At 36.6% G+C, this 15,359-nt stretch overlaps 1 protein-coding gene across 1 annotated transcript in view; it reads right to left on the bottom strand.

Moving 5' to 3' along the window:
• DOK6 (docking protein 6) overlaps nt 1–15,359 on the bottom strand; it is a 230,938-nt gene that overhangs the window by 86,855 nt on the left and 128,724 nt on the right. Inside the window, exon 4 of the mRNA XM_088535650.1 lies at nt 4,747–4,866. Coding sequence (XP_088391776.1) covers nt 4,747–4,866 — 120 coding nt within the window. The remainder of the gene's footprint in view (nt 1–4,746; nt 4,867–15,359) is intronic.

Here is a 15,359-nt window from a genome sequence, read left to right as displayed (position 1 = left end):
AAGTATCTGATTTTAGTACAAGTATTCAGCTATTTACGTAATAGCTTTAGTGTTCATAATAGATAGGAATACTGTCTTTATCAAAAAAGGTGCACTGCTTTTAAAGGATCACTTTAACAGCATCTTATTCAAATAATCATTTTTCAATCAATATTGTCTTGAATATCCTGGTTTATTTTACATGGTAAATCTAGTCTCTCGTTGTTCATTTAGAGTCTTTTTTCTTATTACTTTCTTTTATAAAATGGAACATTTTGATTAAATTTTGTGACATTTTGATTAAATCATCACCATAGACAGATTCTACGAGCAATGACAGCCAAGCAGTTCAAAATATTCAAAAAGCAGATTTGTTCCTGTTAGATTTTGGGAGCACTACTACAATAGTTTCTAAATGCATTGAGATCTATGTGGGAAGATGAAGACAGTACTCTCTATGAATGCTCTTTTTCCCTATCAGCAACATGGGAAGCATAAGGAATATGAAAGGCATATGTAAGGGTCTGAGTACATCACTTAGGAGATTGCTTGTCAACAATGTTATCAGATGCAACTGAGTTCAGATTTTCTTTCCAGGAGTTATTACTGTGTATTATTACTTGCACTGCCATTGTATCTGGAGTTCCAGTACCATTATGCTAAATTCATTATCTAAAGAGGATCATGTAGTCTTTATTGCTTTTGATATAATCCTATATCTTCATTCTTCATAAAATAATCTAAATGGACTTTCATAAGCAGTAAAGCCTGTTTTGTTGTCACAGGGCTGGGGAGCGCTGCAAGTCACATGAATTTGCAGGGGAGAGAAGGTAAAATGAGCGTAAGGGACGCTTCATTGCAGATCTCACTTTTATGAGAAACTGCATTTCATTGCAAACTAAGTAGCCATTAGTTGTGAGCCTTTTATGTAGAAAAGAAAATCACCCAAGGGTCATTTCCCACGCGGGAGCTAACACAGTGCCACTTGCAGTAATGCTTCTTACAGGTAATAACGGAGATGGAGTGCAGCGAGAGGTTTGCAGCTGCCAATACTTACACGGGATTTGCACAAGAGCAGAAGGCTCTCAGGAGCCTCCTGTGCTCCTGCAGCAGGTCACAGTACTTGCAGCCACAGGCCCCCTACCACAAGCAGCTCACACGCACAGTTGGGCTTCTTCAGCTACTACCGCCGCAAGCTCGTGCGCTGCCAGAGGGTCATGCACCAGTGCTGCTAGGGTAGACAGTATCTAAAGAGCCTACCGAATAGCTCAGAACAGAGTAACTCTGCTTCTAACAGCTGCACCACCACGTATTTTCTCCTCATGTCACACAAATGACTGATTAATGTACCTTTTAGCTATAACATTCATTTGCAAGCCAAGCCCCAATTTAACCAATCTCTAGAAGAAATTGCTTTGTAAAACATACTATCACACGCATGAGGCAGAGGATCAAGTATTTTCCTTTCTGAAATCAAAAGCTCAACTCATGGGTTGAACACAAGAGTGAGAGTGGGAAGGTGAACATAATAAACAAAAATATGCTACACAAATCACAGTGAACACACCTATTTTTCCTCCCAAATATTTTCCATAACCTGAGACCTAGGGTGCAAAAAATCCAAGCAGTGTATGGCAATGAGATTTCACGGTCCCAAAGGATTTATGGTATCAATTAAGAAATTTATCTAAAAATCCTCAAAACTAGATGTTTTCATTATGGATGGTTATATCCAGGGAATAAAGCAAATGCACAGCACAAAATATACTCTCTTCTGTCATGAGATCCCAAATTTATCTGATTGCTTCAGTGACTAGTTTTAGAAGTACATGCCATACAAATGCACGCTAGGCAAATGTCTTCTGTTGACAGGAAAGGGAAAAAGAAAGAACAGATGAAGAACATCATAGCATATTGAAAATATCACTGCTAGGAAAGAGTTACATATTTGGGGGGCATGAGCTCAAACTTTAGACTAGTTCTTTTATAATTGAGGAAATATCTTTATCAAATACTAACCATTTAAGATGGTCTTTATCAACAAACATTTGAAAAAGGAAGTGGGATTATGCCTGCTGTGTTGGGATTAAAGGTATTAACACCCTGACATATCACGCAGATACTAACATGTTGTTGTAGCACTACACTTCAATTGCTTTTAGTCCTTAAAATGTCAAAAAAAAAAGATCATTGACAATTGTAAAAAATGCTATGACTCTAGGCCAAGTATCATCCATGGTCTTACTCAGAGGCTAAGAGGCATCTTCAGTTCAGTTCCAAAGGAGAGCCATAGCACGATTCTGGGAACAGGGCATGCATGAAATTAAAAGTCAAGACTTTTGGATTCTATTCCTGGTTTTGCAAATATTTACTATGCATTCTTGCATTACCATTTTTCAGTAGATGCTAACAGTAAACTAACTCAACAGGAGTTCCATGAGGTTAAAAAACACTTGCAAAATGTTTTGAAATAATGCAATGTAAGTTCTTATATCAGTGTACTGTTATCTAACACATACACAAAAAAATCACCTTAAAGTGTCTCAGCTGCCATTTTCACAATGTGCAAGGATTTGACATTTCTTGAACATATTCACTTGTCATGTGTTTTAAATTGGAAATTTCAACTTTGACCCTTCATTCTCAGGTTGACAGAAGGTCAATAGTCTTTTTAAGGGGTTTTGAGTGTCTTTTGAACTACAGCATTTGGTAGCATGCCCTTACAAGCCACAATATTGAAAATGTGCAGAAAAGTAAATTTCAGATTTTAAATTTTTATCACAGGTCACCAGGTGTTTCCACCCACAAATACACATCTTTTCCAAAAAACGCTCATGTTAGGAATGAGACTGACAAGTTTATAGGAACTAAGATAGACCAAGTCATGGTTACGTTCAACTGATTTTACCTCAGAAAACTGTTAAAGAAATCTGAGCACAAGTACAGGTTCTTACAGCACAGCTGGACTGCTGAAAATGCTAGATTTCGTACCTCCTTCCAAACTGATTAAAAAAATACAAAACTAGAATTTGCTTCTAGAACTAAAACAGACAACTTACTTTGAATTTCAAACATGCTTATTAAAATGCAGAGCTGTGCATCAAGAGAATGAGGGAAGAAGGGAGATTGGTATTGGAATTGCTTGTACAAGATCCTGTAACTAATGGTTTAGAAGACAGTGTTCTTCAAATATTGGATCCTACTCAGTCACTTGGTTTAAAAAAGACCGGTAATCATATCCCTCCATATGTTTTCATTCATTGGTTTTGCTTCTTTTTATCCTTTTATTTACTTTGAACAATAAAAATGCAAGCTATGTTCTTTTTTGTTGTTGCTAGTACTGCAATTAATTTCTACACTAAAGCAACTGAATCAAGACTGGTTCAAGCAACAGGACTAATCTACATCTTTAGGAGATGTTTTGTATAACTGCATCTCTTTCTATCAAAAACAAGATAAAATGTAGCATTTATCTTCTAAGACCCAAAACTGCTGGACAGTAGATGATTCACTAATGAAATAGCTTGAAGAATTTTGAACTATTTTTCTGTTCACAACACAAGCTTTGATAAGATTTACTTCTCTTTTGTAAAACCTGCGCCTGCTCACATATTTCTCTTGCTAAAAGTGGATACATGAGTTTACACCTATAGCTTATGCACATACAGCAGACAGGATGCTTCATATCTGGTCATTACCAGTTGTATCTGATCATTGTCACTCTTCCACAATCTTAGTAGCTATAATTTGTGCTATAGTTTGACATGTATGTAAAGGTAAACCAGGTTACACATTGAATCTAGTGTCACAGTAAGCAAATAATTTGCACAAACACTGGAACTTTCTAAAACTATACTTCACTAATATCTGATATTTGAACAAAATTTCTTAAATATTTATGTACATTTTATGCTATTAATTTCAGAGGTGAATGAGCTCTTGTAAGAAATTAATGCAATGTCATTGAAATAGCGCTATTCATTCTATAATTTAATTATTGGATTTTGTTTATAATGAGAGCTGGTTTGATATTTTATAACCATTGAGGCGATTTGTTTTATTGCTTTTTTAAAAACTATTGAATTTTATTAAAGCACCAAGACATTAATAATTATTGAGCATGATAATTTAAAAGGGAATAAATGAGCATGTTTTGTGTTGCCTTGTTCATTAATAGAAATCAAATGAGAGTATAATCACAGATTTAGTTTTGTTATTGAGTATTCCATCCACTAGAATTGCTCCTACATGCATTTAATTTAAAAACCTTTATATGAAGATTTATAAGATTAGGCTTATATCTAGTATCTGCCATTTTTACATGTATTTGATGACATTTGGATGACCTAGATTTCATTGTTCAAGACATGTATGAGCATAAAATGAACATGTTTTTTTGCAATCCAAAGCCTTGTTCAAACATTCATCACTTTCTTTCAGAGGTTGTGGAACGACAACTGCTTTATTCCTCTGCACAGAGGCCATTCTCTCCAGAACCAGAAAGGTTGTAATCATCATTTTTCATGTCAAATGTGACTGCAACAAACACATTAAGTCACTGTATTTGTGTTGCTTGGCATCAACTTCATCTTCATTTGCAGAAAATAAAATTGTTATTCTAAAACATATGCAGTGCGTTTACTAATGATATTAATGCAATACTTCCAGGCAATAGAAAAAATCTTTGCAACAAGAAACATCAGCAAATATAGCATAGGATATAGATCACCCAAGAACAGATATAGCAGCAATTAGAAAATTACTTACCATTTTGTTCTCTCTGGACTCCAGCAGCAAGCAAGTCAGGTTCCCCAAGACTTATATCATTGAGTCTGGTTCCTAGACATTCCATGCAGAGATGTTTGCACCACTCCTCAGCCTCTAGTTCTGTAAAAAAATGGACAAAAATATCAGACAAGAAATGAAATTTTTATATAAATGCTTCCAAGCTAGTTTTATGACAATTTGTTCATTTTGAAACATAAGTTATTAACATAAACTTCCTACTTCTTTGCCTGGAATTATGAACATTTAAAAGAATTCACACTATCAGGACTACATCTATGGGATAGAGGGTGGAGGAAAAAGAGAGAGAGAGCGAAGAAAGAAAAAGTGAGATTTAAAGGTAGTACCTTTCTAGAAAAACTGCTTGAAAGAAAACTTTTGATTAGGAAAAAAAATCTAATATTTGGAATATTCTTTATTGCTCATTGTGATAAAAACAGCATTTAAAAATATTTCTAAAGTAATTTTCTAAAAGCAAAATAAAGTAATAAAAAGAATCCTCAAATACAAAATACTTTGCTGTACTGAATAGTCACGTCTGTTAAATTAGTTTGAATACTGAGCTCTATCAGTTCTGTCTTCTTTTTTCTGCAATCTGGAATAATTCTATAAGAATTTAATATCTCCTGGTCCAGTGCCTGCTGTTGCTTCCCCTTGATTTGCATCGGTGAGCTCCCCACAGCTCAGTCATCCGAGACACAAACGCATAAGCCCACAGAGGCCCCTACACACAGTCTTCACTTCCCAAACATAACATCATGAAATTTCTGCAACTGGTCACACAAACTGCATCCCAAATTGACTTTCACACTGTGTGAAGCCACAACTAATAAAACAGGCTGACTATTTTTCATTAAAAAGTAGGGTTCACATAGGGGAAATTTTCTGGAGAGCAGGCTTGGCATCAGGCTCACCCTGAGCACCTACTGACATAATTAACCGAAATTTTGTTCAGTTTGGTTCAAACTTTTGTTCGGATGACACCAGCCATTTAACAATGTCCACATTAAACTGTTCAAGTATTTTCCATTCCTATTTTTGTGGATATCTGGGAAATACTTAGGGGGTCATTTTTCAAAGTAGTGCTGAAATTTTGAGATGAAGAAAACACTGCACGCATCCGGCAAAATTCAGTGTTGATGATTGTGGAAGAATTGTTTGAAAGCAGCAACTGAGAGAAAAACTAGGGCCTAACCGAGATTTTGGCATTACAGAAGCTTGCTTGGGGTGAGACACAGTTGCCACTTCCAGGATGGTTGGTGCGCACGGACTCTGCTCCTCCACAGTTCCCTGGGCAGCACAACCTGCCCTCCTCGCAGCTGCAAAGGGGAGTAACAGTGGATGGAGTGGGGTGAAGACACCGCGGCCAAACTCTGTTGCACTCTCTGTGCTGGGCTGCTGATAAGCCGCACAGTGGCTGTCTAATGAGAGATATACGATAACATGTCCGGTGCTGAGCCAGCAAAGGTGGCAAATCACTCCTTTTGGATGAACTTTGCTTGAACTTTGCTCATTATAATGTGAAAACCACACCTCCATCCCAAAAGTTACCTGCCTCCAAGGTACGACCACCCCTCACTGAGCACACGCTCTAGATTTTCTCTTGACTGTACCTTTAAATGCAAGCGAGAAACTTTTTCACCAATCAATAACAATATTAAGTAGGACTCTAGTCACTAAAGCTCCACCTGAATGTAAAGAAAAGTATAAAAGGTGAACTCAGGAGGAAAAGTTTGGAGGGAAGAATCCATCGTAACTCTTGGGTCAGTCGACAGGCTGAGCCCCCTTCCCTCCCTTCAGGTCAGGACGCTGCCTGAGGAGACTAAGGAGTGAGGAGGGAAGCATCCATTGTAACTCTTGGGTCAGTTGAGGGGCTGATTCCCCCTTTCCTCCCCTTGGACTGGAACACTGCCTGAGGAGACTTGAGACCGAGAGTCCTCTCCCATCTTCTGGGGTGAGTGATGATTGCACATTTGTACATCAGAGCTAGCTAAAAACCCCACGCTGTAGTAGAGAATTTTCTGCACTGACATCTGAAACCTGCTTTGTAAATGTTGCATTTGAATAAATCATACTGTTTGTGAACTTGACTCTTTGTTTGGAGGCGATCGGACCTACAGTTGACAGACTGTTCGTGAATCCGATACTGCCAGAGTCGAGCTTATAGTTGATCACGCTATTTGGGAACTCAATTCACTCCTAGGAAGGCGATCGGACCTAAGGTCCATAGACTGTTTGTGAATCCAATACTGATTTGATATCTCTTTCCCCCGCCCTGCCACCAGTACCACTACAGCTTTCAAACTGCAAGATTTCACAACGATTCACTGTAATTAGTGAAAAATACATATATATGGGAAAAATCTTTCCCATGCATAATGGTATGATCTTCAACTCCTCACCAGGTTAACATATTGCAAGTGACAGAAACATCTGACAGAGAAGAGAATGGATTTTAAAGAATGGATTTAAAGAATGGATTGTTTCTGAGTTATGCTATCAAGCCTCTAGCCAAGTAGTTTGAAGGACAGACTTTTTGAGAGCCAAATGTGCTTGTTGTCACAGCAACACAGGAGATTTTGGTGGGAGGGCACAGGAATGTTGCAACCAAAGAGATTTCCCTTGACCCTTTCTAATTTTTTGCAGTCTTTGTCTCAGGATATACATACCCAAAGCCTGTCTTCCCAAAGCATCTTCAGTTTCATATAGTAAGAGAGAATTTGTCAGTAATATCCAGACATTTAAGTGTGCATATGAGAAAATGCAGAACTGTTTCTTAACTTTTTATTTATTTATTTATTTATTTATTTATTTTTACAGATACATATTTCCTTGGTGGAAGTAAGGAGAGAAAAGGTGTATTTCTGGACAACAATAAAAATGTAAGACTTTTAGTAATAAAAAGATGAATGAGGTTAACAGCCTTGCTCCAAATTTGCTTTCTGTTCATGCACGAAGAAAAGAAGATTCCCTCCCAATTTCACTTCCTCTCTTTCAGCCTCTGCCATTTCCTTCGGTATTCTTGAGGTCTGTTGAACCAGTGCCCTGCCTATAAATCATAACTTTCCCTGGAGAGGGCTTCATGCTGGGAGACATCAGAAGGAGACTACAACACCCACTGCCATAATCTGGCAGTACGCAGTAGGTGCCGGGGCACACTGGCATACGGATAAGCCGAGCCTGCCAGGGAGGATGGCACTGACTTGATCAACTGGTGCTTCCAACTGCAGAAAAACTTTGGGGAATCAGCTGGAAAAGACTGGTAGCATGAAAGTGACATTGCAAATCTAACCTGGAGGTCTCATACTTTCTTTTCTGCCAAGACTGAGTAACAGAACAATATAAATGCTCATGAAACGTGTAACCATATATAGAGTCTATGATCTTTTTCATGATCAATATATAATTGTTTACATATTTTATAGAGCATTTTATTACTTTTTTCATTATGTATGCATCTATTTTGAAGGGGTGCATTTCGGAAATGTAGAATGAGATTATGTTAAATATATCCTAAACTATTCTATTTTTACAACCACCTAGGGAGAAAGAAAAACATATTGATGTTTGCATAAGTCTAGCTTAGCACTGATATGCATTCAAAACAGGACTCTTGCTTAAAAGCTACAGGTTCTATTTATATGCATCCTCACACCACATTTCAAGTGGAAGTACTAGGAAACAAAAAGGTTTGTTCTTGGAAGTGATTTCTTGTGAGAATCTTTATTTTCGTCTCTTCAGTCCACCTGTCTATCTCTATTACAGGAACATCTAAATCTTGAAACTTTGGATCTCAAAACAGCCTCTCAAACACCTTCAGGGTGTTTGAATCTGGTAGTTTCATTTAAGTTGCTGCTTTTCACTGCATGACATTGATGATTAGACCCAGATTAGATCATTCTCCAACTGCACAGGAGAAACTATCTAACTGTGATCCAAGATTATGCTTGGATTTTTCTTGCAAAGTATAGGCCATAACATATGCTACATAACTCAAAATTTATATCTTAAAATAACTATCAACTGTATAGTAGAGAAAATATTGTTTCAATGAAGACCTGAAATATCTTTCCAAAGAACTGTGACAACTTGGGCATATTGTCAAAAGCATCAACATCAGCTGCAAATGGTTTTGAAAGGTCAAGAGTACAACTGAGTTTTACCTAACACATCCTGGTAGCTCTTGCTTACTTGCAGGGGATTGACATAGACCTTTTCTTTGCCATAAATGTGAAACCCTTTTTAGAAGCAGGTGAGTTACTTTCCACAGCTAAAGTCATATTTCTCCTTTCATCAGCAGTTCACCACTCTCCCTTGCAACTAGTCTAGAATGCTTTGCATTTCTGGGTATCAGATTTAATATTATTTATGAATTTTGAAATATATTTATTATAATTTATAGACAGATCAGTCACAGCAGCAAACTTTAAAGAAAGAGTAACAGCCAGCACGTTGCCAAACAAAGAAACCATAGTTGCCTCTTTATTTTGATTATGCACAAATACTGAAAGAGATGAAATATTGCAGTGGAACCAACCCATATAAAAGGGCAGCACAATTCATATTTTTAATGCATGCAGATTAGATTTATTGATGGTAAATGTCACTGGAAACTTGGTCCATTGAATGGTCGATTGAAAAAACTGGCACTGAATAATTCAGTTGCAACTTAAGCTAACTGAATTGTTGGACTGCATGATAAACTGTAAAGCATGTTTGCACAGCTATAAATGTAATCAACAAACGTGCATTTTCATCTGGGCCATATTTCAGTTATAATATGCAGCTATACAAATGTCACGAGGCGAGATAAAATACAAAGAGATTGGAGAACTTAATTAGGCCCCACGTTTTGCATAAGAATCATCACTAGGAACATCTATAAACATCTCATCTGAAAATACACAGCTTGTCTGTGGCACTACTCCTCCTTGGCTTGCCTAGGCCTCGAGGTCAGTACATGCGGTTATGTGATGTGGCATCTTTACTTCAGCTCTCCGCTGATGACACGCACACCTTGCCCCAGCTGATGGGAACGAATTGCCACCCCCTGCAGTGGTGTGGAGCAAGGGGGCAGCACCACAGGGTGATGCTTGTTCATATAATCAGAGAGATCAAATTATGTTGGTAAATCCTGCTAAAAACATAACTTCCTAATAGCAAGAGAGCACTTCTGGTACTTACAGTTTAAATCAGTTCGTGCTCCACATCAAATGCTGCAGGGGGCTGAAGCAGAGACTATTGTTTTATGCTAACCTTAGAGATCTTTGTATCAGAGTTACCTTGTCTAAGGGTAAGTTTCAGACTCGTAACTAACATTTAATGTTAGACTAAGCATAAAGCCACATGACTCCCAATAACTTCATGTTCTTTCACGTTTGCCTGCTAAGTTCACATGATGCAGCTTGCAGGAAAAAGGTCATCACTCCCTGGTAGAGTGCCACCAACACAGTTGAGGACAACTGTCCTGAGATAGAACCCCAAACACATCCTGCTTTTTTCCCCTGAGCTACCCTGACTATGTTTCGTTCCCTGAGGCAGTGGAGAAATCTTCCCATCATGGCAATGGTGTGGGCAAAAAATGGCTCAATTCATACCTGGCCCTTAAAGGCTAAAAACAAAGATAAGGCCACTTGTCTTTCACCTTCTCATGTAGTCCATGAAGGTAATGGCCCAGGATTTAAGTAGGAAATAGCGTACATGCAATATGACAGAGGATAACAATTTTTTTCCTTTTGTACATGTAAAAGTCTCATTTAGTTTTTGAGTTCACCCTAATGACAAACTGTACAAATCTAAAATGACAGTGTTCTTGTCTTTGAAACATTTCTACTATTTTCTGCTGAATTGCTTGACTTCTCTCCATCTGCTTTGATAAGAAGTTCAAATCCAACTGAATATTCTGTCTTTGACTGAACCTAGACGGAGCGTTTTTCTTGCTTGAATTAGTGGGATCTGAAAATCTCTATCAAGGAAAACGTCTCAGAAAAGCCACACATGATAATTTATATCTTCTAAAACATCACTAAGGTGTAAATAGAAGTCTCTAGGAAAAAAAAATCACAGAATCCTGATAGGAGCAATGTGCTATCATGCTGAACCCGAACCACATACAGTAGATACAGAGACTTAGTCTCATTTGTTTCACTTGTAAATATCACTATTGCCTGCAGGCACATAATTACATATTAAAATTGGTAATGCTGGTACTATGATTTTTGATAGTTTAAATACAATTCTTATTGGGTAACTATTTTAAATGTAGTACACCTAACACTGTCTGCATTATTTAGGGTCATTTTACAACAGCACTTCATGGCCACTCACAGACACCACTACAAAGCAGTATGGATACTCTTCACTCTTTCTCAGAAGAACATATGGATGTTACTTATGTTGAGTAATGACATGTATTACTAATTAATGCTGGTTATGCATGAATTATGCAATTATTTCTGTTAAATGATAGTTAAGAAGTAATGAAGGGGAGATAACTTCTATTTAGTGTAAAAGAACAGAAAATTAGGCCATACTGAGACTAAAAATTGCTTCTCATTTAGGTTATCATGAAGATAGGGGGCTGTAAATATGAAAGCAACTTCATTATTAAAATTAGATTTGTATTGACCAATTATATATAAAGTTATTTCATAAGATAAAGGGCTCATCCATAGAATTTTTGCTTATATCTCCTCAGAAAAAATCAGGCAGAAACATTCTCTAAATCATTGAACCCGAATGTCAAAGGAAGTCATGAAGGAAAATTACATAGGCTGTTAACCTTCGGTCATTTACTGAAAGTGTTCTATATTCAGGCTGTAACAAAATATTTTAAAGAAAATGTGACAGAATTTTTGTAAAAAATACCAGTGCATTGAATTCCTATAATTTTTGACATAGCTCTTTTTTCCTTTCTTTTCCATTCAGCAATCATAAGACTATTAATTTGTAAGTATTTCCACTTATTAAAATGTACACATATTTTAGGATATTCTATCCATTTATTACCTTCTTTCTCTGTACTATCTTAGCATATTAAGAACTATAGCTTTCCTTAAACAAGTATTGAATAACACAGCAAGAAAGCTAAATGAATAGTTAACAAGATGGACACATATTATTTTTTCTAACTTTAACTATCCGTATACAGATATACTTTTTTTTTAAACTGAGAGAAAATATGGTCTACATATTAAATAAAAAACTCCTATTATTATTCATTGCTTTGAAGTTGTTGTTGACATGAGGGCAACACTACTCATCCCAACAATTATCAGAAGACATTAATTAGCTATAATAAAATTAAATATTTCTGCCAAGAATCATGCACACTTATCTACAGAAGATGCAAGATATATCACAAATATGCTTCCAGTAATTTAAATTTGTGTATGTACACGTGTTTGCCAATAGCCATCCCTAGCATTATCTAGGTGTATGCAAACTGACAATTCCTTGAGGATTCCCCTTTCATTTCTAAAAGTTTGATCAAAACTGTCAACTTGATTAACCAGCATTTGGCTACCAGACTGTCTCCTATTCCACCTTTAGTGTAGACACAATGTTAAGTGAATATGCTTTTGAAAGAAAGAATAGTATTTTATGAGGACAAAAAGACTTGTCATATTGCTGTTACCATCCAATAAACTACAACCTACTTGCACCAAATAGGTACATCTCTCCTTTTTCCAATGTAAAATTGCACACATATGAATCATACAAGTAAAGGCTACGATACGTTACACAGATTGGTGTATATATGACACAAGAGATAAAATCTCCCATGAAGAGTCATGACCAGATGGAGATTTTTGATAACCCATAAGTCTGACCCATAAAAATATTACTTATACCATATAACACTCCAATTTTACAAGGCCAAGGTGATGTACGATATATAGCGCATATTGTCATTAGTCAAACACTTTGTAAGGAATAATGCCTAATGATTGCAAAATTGCTTAACATACCAACTTTTTCAGAGATGCACAGGGACTAGATGACCCCATACATAATGACTACCAATGATGCATTTGCAGTGAAAGGAGAATTCACCCAGAGTTTATAAAATGCCACACAGAGCAAGCTATCTTGCTCTGCCTAAGTTTCAAAATTTCTCACCTGGAATGTTTCTTGAGAATGTAGTTTTCATACAAATCGAGGTACTTTATTATTAGTGAATATAGGGAAAAAGGAAGAGAAATCGCAAACTCATAGGAAGGCAATTTCTCTGTTCAGTATTTACTTGTGCTAGCATAACTGTAAGACATATTTTGTTTCTTTAGATAAAGGTTGAGGTCTGCAATCAAGGAAGTGAACATCACTTTTCTCAGGGATTAGTCCTGCAGAAATGAATGATGCTACTCATGGAATAAAATGCTACTTGGTGGTATAAATCAGTTCTTGAGGTTAGGTTTCTAGTTAACCTCACTGTACTACTTCACTCTGGGGACTAGTGCCCTTCATCATATAAATAAGTGTTTAACAAGTAGTAGCATGTCCAATAGATGAATAGTGAGCCAACAGAGCACAATCAGTCAAAAATATCCATAGGAACCATTTGCTCTGAATGCAAACTTTCTTTCAAGTGTTACCAAAATCTGCCTGGAAATAGTAGAAACTTTCATACAGTGACTGAAAGCACCAGGTCAGTTACAAGAATCTGTCATGGGAGTTGGACAGTTCTCCAGGACTGTCAATCTATACCTGCTTAAGCACTTATTAACATCAAATGACAATGGCATGAAAGTAAAATAACCTCAGGCAGCTTCTCTGTAGTGAGAATGACATAAACACCATCAGTGAAGTGTCCAAAAAAGGTCTGTCACCAGTAACACAATCCACAGAAGATGCTATCACATTTAGCTATGCAGCTAACGCATGACTGGCAAATCAACAATGGTATTTGTTTGGCTTAAAATTTGAGATTATTTCAGATTTAATCTACTCCTATCATCATTTTATTTCTCTTGGAAAAGTTGTAACGCATTTTCTTAAGTGAGTGGAAACTGAAATTTAAAAAAGACCTTCTGTGTAAGTCTGAAGTATTTCCTTTCTCCTTTTGTTAGAAGCCTTTCTCCTTTATGTTAGAAGCCTTTCTCCTTTATGTTGGAAGCCTTTAAAGCCTTAAAGCTTTTAAGTTAAACCTTTAGAGAGACTCCATATGCAAATAAACTAGTGCAAATCCTAAGATTCATTTCACTGCTTTTTCTTCAAAATATTCTGCCTTATAATTGAATTACTGACAAATCTTATTGTTTGAAGATTAGAAATGCTATATGATAAGGAAAATAATTACCAAACTGATAAGCATGTGTTACAAGCTATATGCACCATTTCTGCACCATTTCTATCATACACTTGATAACATGACTTTCATTCCAGATATCTGAACATCTTCTACATGAAATCACTAGGAACAGCCAACACAACTGTAGACTAGAAAGCATCTGGAATCTTCTGTTCTTTCTTTGGCTAAACATATTCTGACTGAAACAAGACTTCTAGTTTTTAATACTTTGTTTTACTAAACACTTCCATTCTGGCTTAGCACAGAAAAATCATGGTGGGTGCTGCCCCTTTCTTATGTTGCAAAGGTTCTAGAAACCTCTTCAAAAACACTGCTGCAAGCCTCTTTTATAGCAACGAGAATCATTTTTCTGTCTCTACTTCCATTATCTATGAAATATAACATTTTTCCCAAAATTCTAGGAATATAAATATTTGATTCTTTGCTATTATTAGAGTTAACAAGCAGATTTTTTTGATGTTGGAGGTGAAAATAAGCAGTCCCTTTTCCACAGATTCAAAGCAATTGCAGTCAACTTCTGACTGAAATAAAATAACAATCTTAACACAGTGGTATATGCTGTGCAACTCAATTTTTAGTGGCAAAAGTAACCAGCTTTGGGAAAAACTAAGTATTAGTTATAGGCTATCAGGTATCTTCTATTTAATTTTGGTGAATTTCAATGTGGCACAATTACAAAAACAAAACTTTTAGAATTATATAGTCTCTATTTATTATCAGAGGAAATACAATGTGTAGTATCTATCTCCCTCAGATTGCATTTCTGTATTATTTAAATCCAAAGAGCCTCCTCTCCTCTCCTCTCCTCTCCTCTCCTCTCCTCTCCTCTCCTCTCCTCTCCTCTCCTCTCCTCTCCTCTCCTCTCCTCTCCTCTCCTCTCCTCTCCTCTCCTCTCCTCTCCTCTCCTCTCCTCTCCTCTCCTCTCCTCTCCTCTCCCTCCTTCTTCACTCATACTCCAGGCAAAAATACTCTTTGAGATACCTCTTAACTAAACTAAATTCCAACCCCAATTAAACCCTCCTTAAAATGGAGACAACAAGATGGAAAAGAAATTATAAACAGAAATCAGGTATTAACTGTGTTGATGAGAAAAATTAACACTGTCATTTAATAATTATTATCTGGCAACAACAGCATCTCAGCGCATATTCAACAAATGGGCAGGAATACAACATATATGCTGCATTCTTTAATGCATTAATGCACTTAAATGAGGAAATAGACAACTTAAGTGCCACTCTTCCTTCTGCTTGAACACTCTGGTCTACTTGTAGCACTTCTTCTT

This window comes from Tinamus guttatus, unplaced genomic scaffold (assembly GCF_059628265.1).
Source record: "Tinamus guttatus ecotype Peru unplaced genomic scaffold, ASM5962826v1 Tinamus_guttatus_pri_ptg000639l, whole genome shotgun sequence".
Taxonomy (NCBI): domain Eukaryota; kingdom Metazoa; phylum Chordata; class Aves; order Tinamiformes; family Tinamidae; genus Tinamus; species Tinamus guttatus.
Note: the sequence above shows the minus strand (reverse complement) of the source record. Positions and strands in the feature narration are given on the sequence as shown.